The sequence below is a fragment of the Centroberyx affinis genome, unplaced genomic scaffold (assembly GCF_046629955.1).
Source record: "Centroberyx affinis isolate AG114_WGS23_722 - 3 ecotype Tasmania unplaced genomic scaffold, CSIRO-AGI_Caff_v1 ptg001669l_1, whole genome shotgun sequence".
In the NCBI taxonomy this organism is placed as follows: Eukaryota; Metazoa; Chordata; class Actinopteri; order Beryciformes; family Berycidae; genus Centroberyx; species Centroberyx affinis.
In genome coordinates, this window is record NW_027280093.1 from 242860 (window position 1) to 257032 (window position 14173).

At 42.9% G+C, this 14173-nt stretch overlaps 2 protein-coding genes across 2 annotated transcripts; one reads left to right on the top strand and one right to left on the bottom strand.

Moving 5' to 3' along the window:
* Positions 1–1452: 1452 nt before the first annotated feature.
* On the bottom strand, positions 1453–5448 carry mstnb (myostatin b). The gene is made up of 3 exons (XM_071528385.1): positions 4989–5448; positions 4159–4529; positions 1453–3240 (listed from the first exon to the last, which is right to left on the bottom strand). The coding sequence occupies exons 1-3, from the start codon at positions 5365–5367 to the stop codon at positions 2860–2862; spliced, it is 1131 nt and encodes a 376-aa protein (XP_071384486.1). The 5' UTR covers positions 5368–5448; the 3' UTR covers positions 1453–2859.
* A 4081-nt stretch (positions 5449–9529) lies between these two features.
* Positions 9530–9802, top strand: cunh2orf88 (chromosome unknown C2orf88 homolog). The gene has a single exon (XM_071528384.1). It carries the CDS (start codon positions 9530–9532, stop codon positions 9800–9802), a length of 273 nt encoding a protein of 90 aa, XP_071384485.1.
* The last annotated feature ends 4371 nt before the right edge of the window (positions 9803–14173 follow it).

Here is a 14173-nt window from a genome sequence, read left to right on the forward strand (position 1 = left end):
CTACTTCACACTTGGCGGGTGTTTTGCTGGGGACTCAAGGACGTGCAGTGTCGGATTGGACACGCAACACGTTCAATATTAATAAACTTTGAATAAACAAGCGGACAGTGCTCTGTGCAGCAGCGGGGCTCAAAGTGAATGGGCACTGCACAAGTTAAAGTTTAATTTGATCTTAAAAGGACTGATACAGCCACAATGATTTATTGTAACCAGCTGCCCATTGTGTTTAGGTAAGGTCATAGTTTTCAAAACCTATTTTGGAGCAGGTTAGTGCAGATTTACATAGGGGTTAGGTGCCTTTGCCCAGAGGCACTTTGGCTGTACTGGTCACTGCTGGTACCAGAGAACGAATCGGCAACCTTTTATGCAGCTAGCCTGCCACCCAGATTTGAATGCAGTCTTATCATGATAAAAGCAGTATGGAAACCTATTGGTACTGGTTTATCACAATATAAGTTTAAAGTGACTGTATGTGCTTCACTTCCAAGAATTAACCCAGGTCATATTGCATAGAGTACTTAACCTTTACTTTTCCTCAAGACTCCCCTGTAGAGTACAGAGCTTTTCATTCACTTGTTATTTTACACCGTCCCCAGCAGACAGAGACAGCAACAGGAGAAGGGTAGAATTTCAAAACCTTCCCCAGGGAAAAGAAGTTCTGTGGATCCACTTCACCCTGGATCTGGTGCGACCAATCATCATGGCAGCTTTCCAGCTCCCAGCAGGAAAGGAAGTGGCTTTCGGGGGCAGTGCTCAGTTCGCCCTCTACTGGGCGGAAGTCAAGCCTCCATGAAGCCGTCAGTCGAATAGGTCATGCTGTCAGAGCACACCAGAGTTCACATCCTCTCATTAGACTGCAATGCTTTCAACATCCCTGACTCCAAAAACCCTTTCACTGGAAAAAAGCAAAGTCAAGGAAATTGGGCCGAATTACACTTGCAATAAAATAGGCTTACGATGATGGGATTGTGCAGGTGTAATCAGGTGTTGTCATTACTTCCCTGCACACACAGACACACACACGCACCCAGCGCACACTCACACATTGCTCATGTAACTCATCGGTTTACACCATGTGTTGAAGACATAAAGATGGCTCAGCTGCTGAAGTGTGAAATGCGGCTGTGATGTGACCATGTTAAGGTTCCTGCTGCTTGTTGTGTTGTGATAATGAAACATCAAGTTTGGCTATGATCTGTTAGTCAGCGGACACCATGCTGGCTCTGTACTCTATTTACATGACCCTGGCTTGAGACCAAATGTACTTGAACAGTTATGTAACGATAACAGTCTTAAAGCCACGATTTACACAAAATGAGCAACATTAGTTTCTTGTGAAGTGCAACTGGTAGGTCATAGGATTTAGAATAGAAAAAAAACTACTCAAAGAAACAGAACTTAACAAATAAGCTAGAAACTTTATTTGTTAAACAAGTATATAGAGTTGCTGTTGTACATCTTTTTTCTTGCTAGTTTGTGGTTTTATACATTTACCAACAGTGGTTCAGAAAGGCAACTGCTAATGGAAAAAATGGCATATGTATACAATACAAATTAGCAAACATATCAAAATCAGTTTTTACAACTTTTGTAGCAACCAATTATTTCTATTGGTGTGCCATAGTGCAAACTGTGTTGTTTGTAAGACAGAGTTTAAGCATGATCTCAACATTCATAGATCTCAATAATCCATTTCTCTGTCTTAAACACATCTTCATGTGTAGACTGCATTCATTGTGCCTTCAGTTCAAGTCCTTCTGTCCAGTAATGTGAATTTACAATCAGAATAATTCAAGTGTATCGGGCAGGTCAGGCTGTTTTGTTGGATAGTGAAGAGGCTTTATGATTGAGCAACATTGCTCCTTGGTTATGTTGGTTGGTGTGTGTATGTATGGCACGGTACATGAAGACCAGTCAAGACTTAGAGTGATGTTTCATATTGGTAGAACATTTTCACTTTACAGCGTGCAAACCTCCGTAGAAGTTTAGGAGCAATCAAGGATAATATAATTCCTCAGCTCTCAATATTAATAATTGAAAACAGGCAAAGTTAGTACTCTAAAAGTTTGATCCAGTACATGACAAAGATTACCTGCGTTAAATATTCCAAATTTCCTGATGTGTTACGGTTACAATTTTTAGACTGTTTTCAAAATAAGAGCAATGACGCGGTGGTGACTACGGTTCCCCAGCGAATTTTGGACTCCTACAGAGGTATGTGTACTAAAAATGTCATTGTTCTACCAGTGTGAAATATCACTTTAAAGAGTCTCCAGCTGTGGTTTTCCAAGCCCTTTCAAAAAGTCCATGAGGATTCCTGGTTTCACTCTGAAAACATAATTCTCAAAATGATTATCACAAACGTATAGCTTAGCAAAAGGTGTAATAGCCTGGAAGTGGGTTAGCAGTTAAGGTGGAGTGGGAAAGTGAGGAGTGGACGGCGTATGTGCATGTTTGAGTATATTCTGTCAGCATGTTTGAATAAATGGACAGAGCACAGAACATTGAGACAGATTAAAGAGTTTTTGGATAACTTTATAATTCCTGTCTACATCCACTCCCAAGTCCAACATGCGTTTGTGTTCCTGCATCCACCTGACCTCAAGCCTCTATGGCTAAGATGTTACTGGAGGAACGAAAAATAAAACAAAAACTAAAAACAACAGAATGCGATATGTTGGTTGTGAAAGCGCTGCTCAGCGGGAAGGTCAGGCTGTTTGTTGCCTCTACTCTGGTTCTATTGCACCATGTTCTGCAGGAAAGCACTGGTAATGGTGGATCGGTTGTGTCAACAAGTCTGAAGTTGGAGAGTGGACTGAGCCACAGCCCCCGCCTCCTTGCCAAAGCCCCCGTCCCGACTCACGAGCAGCCGCAACGGTCCACGACCATGGAGGGGATCTTGCCGTAGATGATCTGCTCTTTGCGGTTAAAGTAGAGCATGTTGATGGGCGACATCTTGGTGGGGGTACAGCAGGGGCCCGCGGACCCTCTGGGGTTCGCCTTGTTCACCAGGTGGGTGTGCGGGTACTTCTGCAGGTGCATGTACTCACACTCCCCGGAGCAATAGTTGGCCTTGTAGCGCTTGGGGGCAATAATCCAGTCCCAGCCGAAGTCTTCAAAGTCCACCGTAAGCGGGTAGCGGCAGCAGCGGGACTCTGGCGAGTTCTCGTCGCAGTCCAGGCCCGAGTCTCTCCTGGAGCGCTTGGGGCCCTCTGAGATCTTCACCTCCATGAACGGTTGCTGAAAAGACAAGAGTGTTTGTGAATACACTGAAAATAGCACGGATTGGTTTGCAAAAGGAAGTATATGGAAGCATTTGATTTACATCTCTCATAATCTGCTGCCCTTGAACTTTGGGAACTGGTTTTCAAACATAGCATGATAATATTATGAAACTTGGAGAAATTAGATCATTTGACGGTTGGTTAGCCACAGCCGTCTAAGTATTCTAATTGCCTCAGAGCCCAGTGCCAGTATTTGAGCCGTCTGATGTGTTGGTCACTGATAGTACCAGTGTGTGTGTGCAGGCAATTACTCTGATTTGCACAGTCACACATAAGACTTTAAGGAATTCGGGGCAGGTGAACTTTTATGTAATCAGGCAATAAGATTTGAGATTATTGGTGGACTGGGCATGTGTCCAAATGCAGGTGAGCGCCTACATGGAGTCTGTGCTTATTATCAACTTTCATAGGTCTTTTAAATGTTGATTCCTTCTTCCTCCAGTGAAATACATAAAGGTTGTACCCCTGTGCTGTCTCTGCAAAGTCTCTCTGCACATAAAAACCTATCAAATCCCATAATCAAAAGCTCATATACAGTCCAATAGAGAATCCAATAGAGTTTTTTGAGAATCCAGTTGGAATCCGTTATTTTGCAACCACAGCTTTAGGACTTTTAGAGAGTCTGAAAGTTTTTGTGTCTTATATGATCGCCCAATAGGACCTTTTCAGTCTGCTAAGAGTCGGATTGGAGTCCTATACTGAACCCATTCACCCGCACACCAGTGAACAGGCTACTACTGCATAAATGTCACCAAAACAATTATTACTATCCATTTATCGCTGAATTAAAGTGGCACAATAATTCCGACTCTGCTAGCTACTCTTAGACATGAGCATAACGATTCCATTTAATGCGAAATAAAGTTCAGCTCACCAGTCCTTCCTCTCCCGGCTCTGCGGAGGTCACAGCCAAGTCATTTCCCCTCGAATCGAAGGCATTAATCTCGATGCCCCAGTTGGTCTCCGGCTGCCGCAGCCACACAGTCAACACTTGTTTGACGTCTATACTTTGCCAAGAGCCGACTCCGGCATTCACGTCGATCTTCAGGGACCGGATCCGTATGTGTCTGCTCCCGTCTGTGACCGGCATCAGGCGGGAGATTTGCAGGAACACTGTGGTCGCTTCATCCACTGGCCGGAGATGCACCCAGAGTTGCGCCCGGACTATGCGGTTGGGTTGAAGCTTTTGACTAAAGGAGAAAAAGCAGCACTTTGGTACCCGATCCACTTGGACGATGGATTCCGCTGGAGAGAGACAGGGAGAAAAAGAAGGACCCCGATGTTTACTGATCCTGTGCATATGACATTTCACAAACAAAAGTAACTGATTAAAAAATAAAGACATCCCTGATGTGACTTTATCTATTCTATAACAACTAATGAAAAATCAAAATCCGGCAATTTGTTTGTGCGTAATGACGCATGCTGTCTAGCAAAATGCACCACATGTAGGCTACGAACCCCTAATATTTGAAACCTTATCAATATGCACATTTCCACTATGAATACCTACTAAAACCCACGAGTTGTCAAAATATAGTCTATCGATCTTGTGTAAACGCTTGGAAACGTCAACATGTGCGCTGTATCCCGTGCGTAAAAACCTATTTTGGAGACGATTGCGCTCCCGGAGGGCGCGTCCTTTGCACCATTCAGATAATGAGGAAAATGAAAACAAATTACACTGAAAAAAAAAAAACTTACGTTCAGTGGCCATCATCATGATAGTCTCCGTAATGGCGTGCTCGTCGTCGTCCTCGATAGTCCGATCCTCATTGTCATCTCCAAGCACGTCGTACTGGTCAAGAAGCTGCTGCAGCGGCGGCGCCTTGGGCAGGAGCTGCTTCACTACGTCTCGGCTGATATTGGGAGCCTGTTTCAGTCGCAGTTTGCTTAAAATTTGGGACTTGATCGCGTTTAATCTCATGGTTTTAATCTGCTGCCGGACCTCGCATGTTGAGCACTGCTCCGTGTCTTCTGTTGTGGTGGCTGCGGGCTGCTGGTGCGTCGCTTGGTCACCCAAACCCACTGGACCCAAAGCAATCAGCAAGCTAAGATACACCACAATCTGAGACAGATGCATTGTCTAAGGTGCGAAGTTTGCTTTAAAAAGGATCCCTTGGTGTGTGCTGGAGTTGATAGGCGACTGGACTGGGTTTGAATTAATGTCCCACACTGATAGGCATCATACTTTATTAGCGCACACCTTTATATACTCCAACTTTAGCCTCTTTTGTGTCGTCAAATACTATGATTGGCTGGACTGGCAACAATGAATTTAACCGACTGACATGAAAAGTTTTTTTTCGCTGTCAAACCATAAAGGGATTGGGAACAGTTGAGACGGCAAGCATGTGCTAAACGTGTCTGCAGATGGATAAATTCATATTTCTGACAGGGATTGCGAAATCAGCGCAGGCATGCGACCTGTCTGCCACGAAAATTAATTGGTGTAGTATGTAATATTCGGATAAACAAGCTATATCTACCCCAAATGGGTATATTAATAGCTACAAAATAACACGAGACATTCATGAAACAAAAACGTTTTGTCCAATCCATCACTGAAATAAAACAATAATATTTACAGTCTGTCTTGGGTTCTGAATAGGCCTATTTCACAAGACTGCGTTTTAAAGGTTAGTTTTTAGGTTACTTTTCTTAAACTTGCATCCTCACTTATTCAGTACAAACTGCAGGCATTCTGGGTGCATCAAATGTGAAATGTCTTCTTGTTACGTCTGCATTCCCTCTGTCATGATGTGTCAAGTCATGTGCCCGAGTAATAATGGTGTTTTATGGATGAATCTCTGTGGAAATGAATCTCCTCCTTGAGGACAAATAAAGCTCTAGTCTAATGAGTAGAGCTTAGAGTAAAACCCTTACTGTAGCCTGCGCAGTTCAGGTAGGCCTACCTACATACAGCTATTCTGGATTGTATAGGTTCAATTTAAGCACAGAATTGATAATACAAAATGATATTCGATAAGGTTTATCTTGACTCGAACAAATGTCTTTTTAAGAGAAGATATTTAGTGCCATCTTGTGGCAAAACATCAACAGCCCAACTTTACGCACATACATACAGCATACTGCATATTGCATACAGCAGGTCCGTTGGCCCTTGGGTTTATCTGACAAGAGGACTGCTGTAACTCTGGGAACTTTACAAAGCCATTGAGTTTTGTGCGTTTTGACTCCAGGATCACGAATAGACGGTGTCAACTCATCTTGCTCAGCGATGTGAGCAAGCCAAAGGCATGCAAGGCAGTGTAAAACAAAAACAATAAAGTCACAATATGGCCATCAGCCTACCTGGACGTGCATCACATCAGAAGTCCTCCAATGTAAAATCAAAGACTCAAAATCGTCATAATTTTGTTCTGAAGTTATTGTATTCAACATTACATGTGGTGACAGTCGTCTTACTTTGTCAGAATTTGTAAAGTCGATTAATACATTTTCATCTCATGTTGCTCCTCCATGCCGTAAGATGATGGATCCCTTCAACTGAGGGACTGTGCCAATAAAAGTCTTGCCTTACTGGTATTACAGGGGCCTGATGAATGAATGCTTGTTATAAGTGCAAATACTCTAAATGCAATCCAGATAGATAGATAGATAGATAGATAGATAGATAGATATATAGATAGATAGATAGAGCACCGAGTGAATTTACGATAGCCTACTTAAACAGTATTCCTAAATTTTGCAAAGTACTGGGGGTAGGGATTGAACTGGATACTAATTTCATCATGGTTATCATTATGGTTATCAGCTATTTTTCACCTAACATACATAGTACATAACAAGTCTCCATCCTGTAACTTTATTCACACAAGGAGGAGGAAGGGTTGTCTGCAAATAAGATAACAATGTTTCTTATTCAACTGTTACATGATCACTTAAGTGAATACTGGGCAAGATGTTACTTAAACTCATAATTTTGAGTCACAAGTCATGAACTCATGATTTAGTTATGATGGTGATAATGGCAATTAACACTTGATGTTGAAATGACTAAATGTATTCAACTTTGTTATTATTATTTGTTATTATTATTAAATGGTATACCTACTTTTGAAACATACTCTGGATGTTTCAAAAGTTAGTATACATTTTGTATTATTAATACTCACTGTATTATAAGTATTTTTCCTGTTTCTATGCACTCCTATTATTTACGGACTTTTGAATGTTAATTATTTTGTTAAAATGACTAAATGAGGTAAAAAATAAAAAATAAAAAAACACAAAAAATTGTGCAGCTTTGTTTTTTGATAATTAAAAATTGTATACCTACTTTGAAAACCGCATGAGGGCGATATTGCACAAGCCAAACTGCGGACAGTCGCTGTCCAATGCGCACCGTCTGATCCACGTTTGCCTCCCCTACAGACCGTTGCAGCACGGTTAATTGCCGTTGAGTGTCGTTGCACTGAAGTCAGTCCAAACCTCCGATGTTGCCGGCTGCTGAAGAGCTCATACATGGTGTGGAGCAACGGCAATGCAAAGGGGAAATATCTGTCGTCCACCCGACTCCTTTCGCCTGTGATTTTTCCCCAGATTATTTGGAATTACAGCTCTCAAACAGCCTGGTGCGCATCGGTTCATCCTGCAGGAACCAAACCTATCAGCAGCAACTTGGACATTGCCTCGTTTCCTATACATTGCCTACAATCGATACCTTTTAAGTTTAAAGTTGAAGTGGTCGGATGCTGTTTGAAGAGCCAAGGAGACCTGGAGAACCGACGCGACCCCCGTTTATGTCTGGATTATTATTTACTTAAACGACCTTGGGTTTTTTTTTTTTTTTTTTCCTCGCTGGATTATTTTTTGGTGGAATGGAGAATAACGTGACGCGGTTACTCTGCTCTCTTAAAAGTATGTATAACATCATGGGGTAGGCTTACAGACGAGGAGTTCACAACACAGGCTGTTGACTTAAACATATTAAATTTATGTATTTGCGTTGGTATTTCCACTGAAGCTTAACTGATCAGAGACCACGCACCCTCAAAGCTCAAAACTGTGTTACTATAAAGTCTGTATCAGGTTTAATCCAAATCCCATCAGTCTGACAGCTAATGGATGCATTCACAGTTTGATGCATATTAATATAATAATCGTTTACAACCATTAAACCCATTAACACAACATCAGTCCTGCCAGGGTTCAAATTCTCCTTGTTGGCGTCTGATGCTCTTTGGACATCCAAACGTTATTTCATACATAGACCGACTCCCCACTCTGCGTAAATCATTCATAATTTGCGTGTTGTGGGCTACAGTATGCAGCTTTTTGAATGAAGCACATGTTTCCTGTGCACCAAGGCCTAGTCCTAGAAAATGACCTGTCACACTGAATCAGGCTGTGCAGCTCGGCTAGTGGAACAGATGGAGACACAGGCTTACAACAAAACAGCATCAGGGCATTCAGGCCAGAGAGGAGACCTTTCTATTTCATGTTATACCAAATAGGCAGAGGGAGTGAGTCATAAAACACTCTGACGTAGAAAGGGGATGAGTGAGTAACACACTTGATGTGCAAAGTAGTCACTCGCATAATAATAATAAAAGAGGCCCTGTGACCCCGAGGAGGTCAGCAGAGCTACAGGGGCCGAGCGAGGCCTCGCCCAATTCGCTGGAGCCTGTGTCACGTAGATGCCACAGCTACTGTGAAAATCGTTCACAATCCTTTCCTCGTCCCCACCATCTGGTATTTTTAGGCCGCCTCTGATGGAAAATAAATCACTGAAATCCTCCCTCTCCCCCCCTCTCTGTCTCTCTCTCTCTCTCTCTGCAGTTAAGGAAGGGATGAGTTCAAGGCAGCAAAGCAGCAGGACTGACCAGAAGTGTTTCAGCACCGCAGGGCCCAGACAGGGATGGACCTCCTAGCCGGTGGCCTCCCCATGCCCTCTGAACCACCACCCTCTATCGTATAGTATCTCATAACCGTCATATTTACATACAGACATGGGTGAGAGAGTGAGTGGATGATAGCTGTACGAAAGAAACAACAACAGAAAGAAGTTGAGGGGGAACCAAGGAAGCTGAAAGGCGTGGCTTCGGGACATACTGACTGCTCATTTCCAGAATCAAAATGGAAAAGTCAAAGTGAACAAAAAAACCCATTCGATTTATGAGCGACAAACAAATTGAACCAAAGACACTTGCACTTAAACGCCACTGAACCTCCCCACTCCACCCCACCCTAAAGTAAATCAATGCTACACTTCCCAGAGTATGGGGTGCGTCAAATCCAAGCGGAGCAACTCAGCAGCCCAGAATGCAAACTCGATGGAGAAGGCGGACGGCAAAGCCAGGACGCGGGGCGAGAAAGCCTACTTGGTCCACTCGGAGACGGGCTCGGTGGAGGACTCGCCCCAGGTCAACCCGGTGCTGCTGGAGTACGCCCAGAGGCTGTCCGAGGAGATCGTGGCCCGGGCCGTGCAGCAGTGGGTGGAGGTAGACAGCCGGTACAGCGACATCCCCTACATCGAATGTGACGTGCCATGAGACGGGGACACGCTGGGGGTCTGCCCTCTCTCTCCTTCAACCTGGACGAAGGTTGTTATTAAGGGTCTGTTTTTCGTTTACTGGAGGTTCCAGGTCTACGTGTGATCAAATGATGTCTCTCCTCAATACAGTTCCTTGGTTCAGGATGAAACCCTCCACCGCCAACACAGCCAAGCATCTGCCTGCCGAGAATTGGAAGTTAATTGTCTGTTGCCATTATTCAGTTGTGCTCTACATTTGGATTGGATTATAGTTGGAGTGAGTCTAAAAGCCCCGTCTCAAAAGCCAGTGACCTGAAGGACCCAAGCACTATGATCCTGGCCATGTTCCTACGATTTCTGTTTCAAAGCTTGAGCATTGCTGAAGCAGATGTTTCCAGTTGGATATTATCTTTCTTGGACCGTATCTGTCCCTGATCCCACTGGATGTTATCTCTCCGTGGCAGAACTGAATGCAAAGCAGAAAATTCTAGCAAATACTGCTATGGATCGTTATGTTCTTCCCTGCCAGTGAAAGTCTATCCTGTCCATTGATGCTCTCCTGGGGCCAAATTTCTCCCCTCTTACCAAGGAAGTTATTAATAGGCCCCTTCATTTGGCAAGGGCTCTCACTTGAAAACTTTTGCTGGTGTCACCAGGTCAGAAACACACCCGGCTGCCCGGCCCTCCTTCCTCGACAAAAGGTTCCTCGGGCAGAAGGTCTTGTCTAATGGCCTCCCTGGAGATCCTGTGGTGCAGCCACAATGAGCAGCACCTCTTTCAGCTCTGTCCAGCACACCCATTAGGCAGCCTCGACCACAGCCATCCATCCAGCAGACAAGGACCTCAAAGTAGGTCACGTTGACTAAGTGATGCTCCGGAAATGGTGTGTATACCATATCGCCATAGCCAACAAAGTTCTGGGATATTCTGCGTACAATATGACAATAAGACCCAGATCATCCAGGCCTGCTGGTCTTTCAGCCACAAAGAAACCAGGGCATAAGAGAGGATTGACATACTTTTCTGACAGGATTTGGCTCCTCAACAGAGCTGGACTTTCAAAAAAACCCTTTTGATTCTGGCCAAAATGTTGTAGGCCTAGAAAACCCCTTTTGATTCTGGCCAAAATGTTGTAGGCCTAGTTTTTTTTTTCAATGTTGTGTCATTGTATAATGCCTAACCAAGAAATACTGCCATCTGCCCAATAGAGGACAACAGCACAAATATGCAACTCTCAAAGGCCATGACAATTTAATCCAGTGCATATGGCTCCTTAAAATAGTGTGGTGCTGTTTTATAACAGAGGGCCAGATAAACACACCAGTGAGGGAGAGTTGATATATTTGGAATAGGGTATCACAACCGCCAAAGTCCTTAATGAATGTTACTATAAGCACAATAAATTTTAGGGGGCTCCTGTTAATTGTTTTATATGATTCATGATCCGGGGAAGGGTCTGCTTTTTGTTTACCAGACAGAAGGAGAGTATGGCTACAGGCCAGGGCCTCAAAAGTTAAATAAAGTCAAATGTGTGTGCTGGTACTGAAACTGATGTCATTGGGATTTGCACATAATTGCAAGTCATATTGCTAGCTAAACTCTATTGTTAGCTAATCTCAAGTGCATTGATGAGGCACACTTTAATCTCTTCACCTGTGAAGGAAAACTGCCACCCAACCCTTTACAATGGCTCAGCTCTGGGGCGCCCCGGTGGCTCACAGAGTAGACCCGTACCATATAAGGCTCAGTCCTTCCCGTAGCGACCCGGGTTCAAATCTGGCCCGTGGTCATTTGCTGCATGTCCTCCCCTCTCTCTCTCTCCCATACCTTCCTGTCTCTCTCTCACTATCTCTGTCAAATAATGCCTAAAATAAGTCTTTAAAAAAAACAACAACAATTGCTCAGCTCTGAAAATACATGCTTTCAACATTGTTGCCGTAATTACATTATTGTATAGATAAACAATAATTGTGGGCACCAGTATCAATCAAAATAATTCACCACACAAGCTGATAAGCCATAAAAAACAATGGCAGGGTATTCTCACCACTTGCCTTCCCCAGGGCTTGGCCTTTGACAGAAATCTGCCCACCACTAGTAAAGAGCAGCATCATTCAAAATATTACCTTAAGATTGTTGTCGTGGCATTTCAAAGCCTCAGTTTACAAACTGTATTGCTTAGGGGGGCTGGGTGGTGACTGATAAAAGGGCTGTTGTGAGCAAGTGATATGACGGTGTGCTATAAAACACTACTCCCCGGCCGATTACTTATTATTTAAAATCAACACATAAAACGTAACTTGCACTAATCTGTGGAGAGATTAATCTTTTAGGGTCTTCCCAAACATGGTGTAAATGCAATGAAAAGATTAGGGATGACACAATGCTCCCCCATGCCACATTCCTAATTTTTAATTGGGTGCCATTTGTTTTGCTTCAGATAAAATAATAATGACCAGCTAATGCCACAGTCTCTCTGAAAATTGTTTTCTGTGAAGCTTGAGGTTTTGAAATCAAAAGGGAGGTTTCACTATGCACAAGAGAGAACTGCCACATCGATACTGTATGCTGTGTAAACTGTCACAAAAAGAATGTGATAGCCAGGGTTTGGGTCAATTCATTTTAAAATCTTCAATAAAAGGAAGCAGATTTTCTTCACTATTCAAATACTGGAGGGTTAGTCTGTTTCATTTTACATTTTGACTTAACTGAAAGTGAATTGACTCCAATCCAGGTAATAGCAATTGATTTTCTAGGCTGTACATCAAAGAAGAAAGATGAGCTTGATGCTAATGTCAGGAACTCTGCTTTTTGGATACTGTGCAGAATGATGAAGTTGGATTTCCAATGTGATGTCAACACTGGGAAAAGCAGAACAAAAAATGGTATTATATAAATTATGGTATCATCTGTGTTTGCATTTACACAGGCACAAGAGATCCGTTTTTGAACTCTGGCACAGATCAGATCTTTTTGTGGTTGTCTAAACAAGGAGCAATCACAGTGAATCTGATTTCTCTAATTATACAGCTATAAAAGGGGCTATATCTGTTTCACAAAGACTCAAAAATCAGATTTTTTTTGATCCTGTGTAAATATCTACGTCTTCATTCAAACATCTGTGTCTTCCAATCAATGCACTTAGCACAGATACTGACTGAAAGGCTGCTAATGCTTCCTTTTGGGAACTCTTCTCAACTTCAAGGGACTGGTCACACATTTTAAATTATTTTACAACAGGGGGTAGAAAGAGAGTGTTTGGACAGAGAAGGGGGATGCTGCGGTAGAGGCCAGACTCAACACACACTACTTTTGATATGCTTTATTCATTGTCCAAGGGGGAAAAATCTCTTTTCGCCCTCTTGTTGAGGTGCTGGGTCAGCCAGGCTGCGGTGCCCCTGGGTAAGGTTTAAGTGTCTTGCTCAAGGATACTTTGACAGGTGTGGCCACACTGGGAATCAAACCTGTTCCCCTCTGGTTAGACTGCTCTAACAACTAGGCCTTTCTTCCCCCCACTGCAAATCTAATGCTGGGAAACGTACAAATTACCTCAGTTTCATTGCAGTTTTCAAAAATGTATTATATGTAACTGATCCTGTTTGAAGTTTTACGTTTCATTGTCACAGTTAACTTAAGGGTTTAAAATCAGGTACTAGCCTAGTAGCCCATAATTCACTGCTGTGCCACTGTCTTAGCAGAAACTGAGCCGTAGATATATTATTTCTGACAGGTGAGGATGAATACAGATCAGACTGTAAAAAACAGGTAAAGACATGATGCTAGTGTTACATTATTGTCACTGATGTGGTAGGAACAGGCCATAGGAGAATGGCTGCAAGAACTCGATAGTACTGATAATTGGCTTCAACAACAGAGACTGTATTTATTTCTTATGTCACCATTTAACGATGGTTGTCTGACCGTCAAACTGTCCCACAGAAAAAGCAGCAGTCAGTGAGCAAGTTCAAGCAGTAAAAATTGTGACGCTGACTGGTTGATGGAGTGAGAAACACCGTGTCAAAGGAGCCAGGTGAACAGCTGCGACAGAATCCACCTGCACCATTTCCATGTTTTTTCTGCTGCCAAAGGGGTAGATTGAGGTAAATTAGCTTCCGGGAAGCAGCTCCATAAGATGACACATCCCCCCAGCTAATATATCATTGTAAAATAATATAAAATGAGTGACCATTTTAAGTCGCATAATCCTATAGTATAATAATCATTTCACTTGCAAACTGTACATATATGTAAAAACTGATTGACAAAAACAATGCCAATAAATCTGAGATTTATGCCTTCTATCATGAATGAAGTATCTGATATTGTGCCTTTGAATACGCAACTTGAGAACTTTTTTGTCTTTGACTAGATTTTTATGTTAGACTTGAAC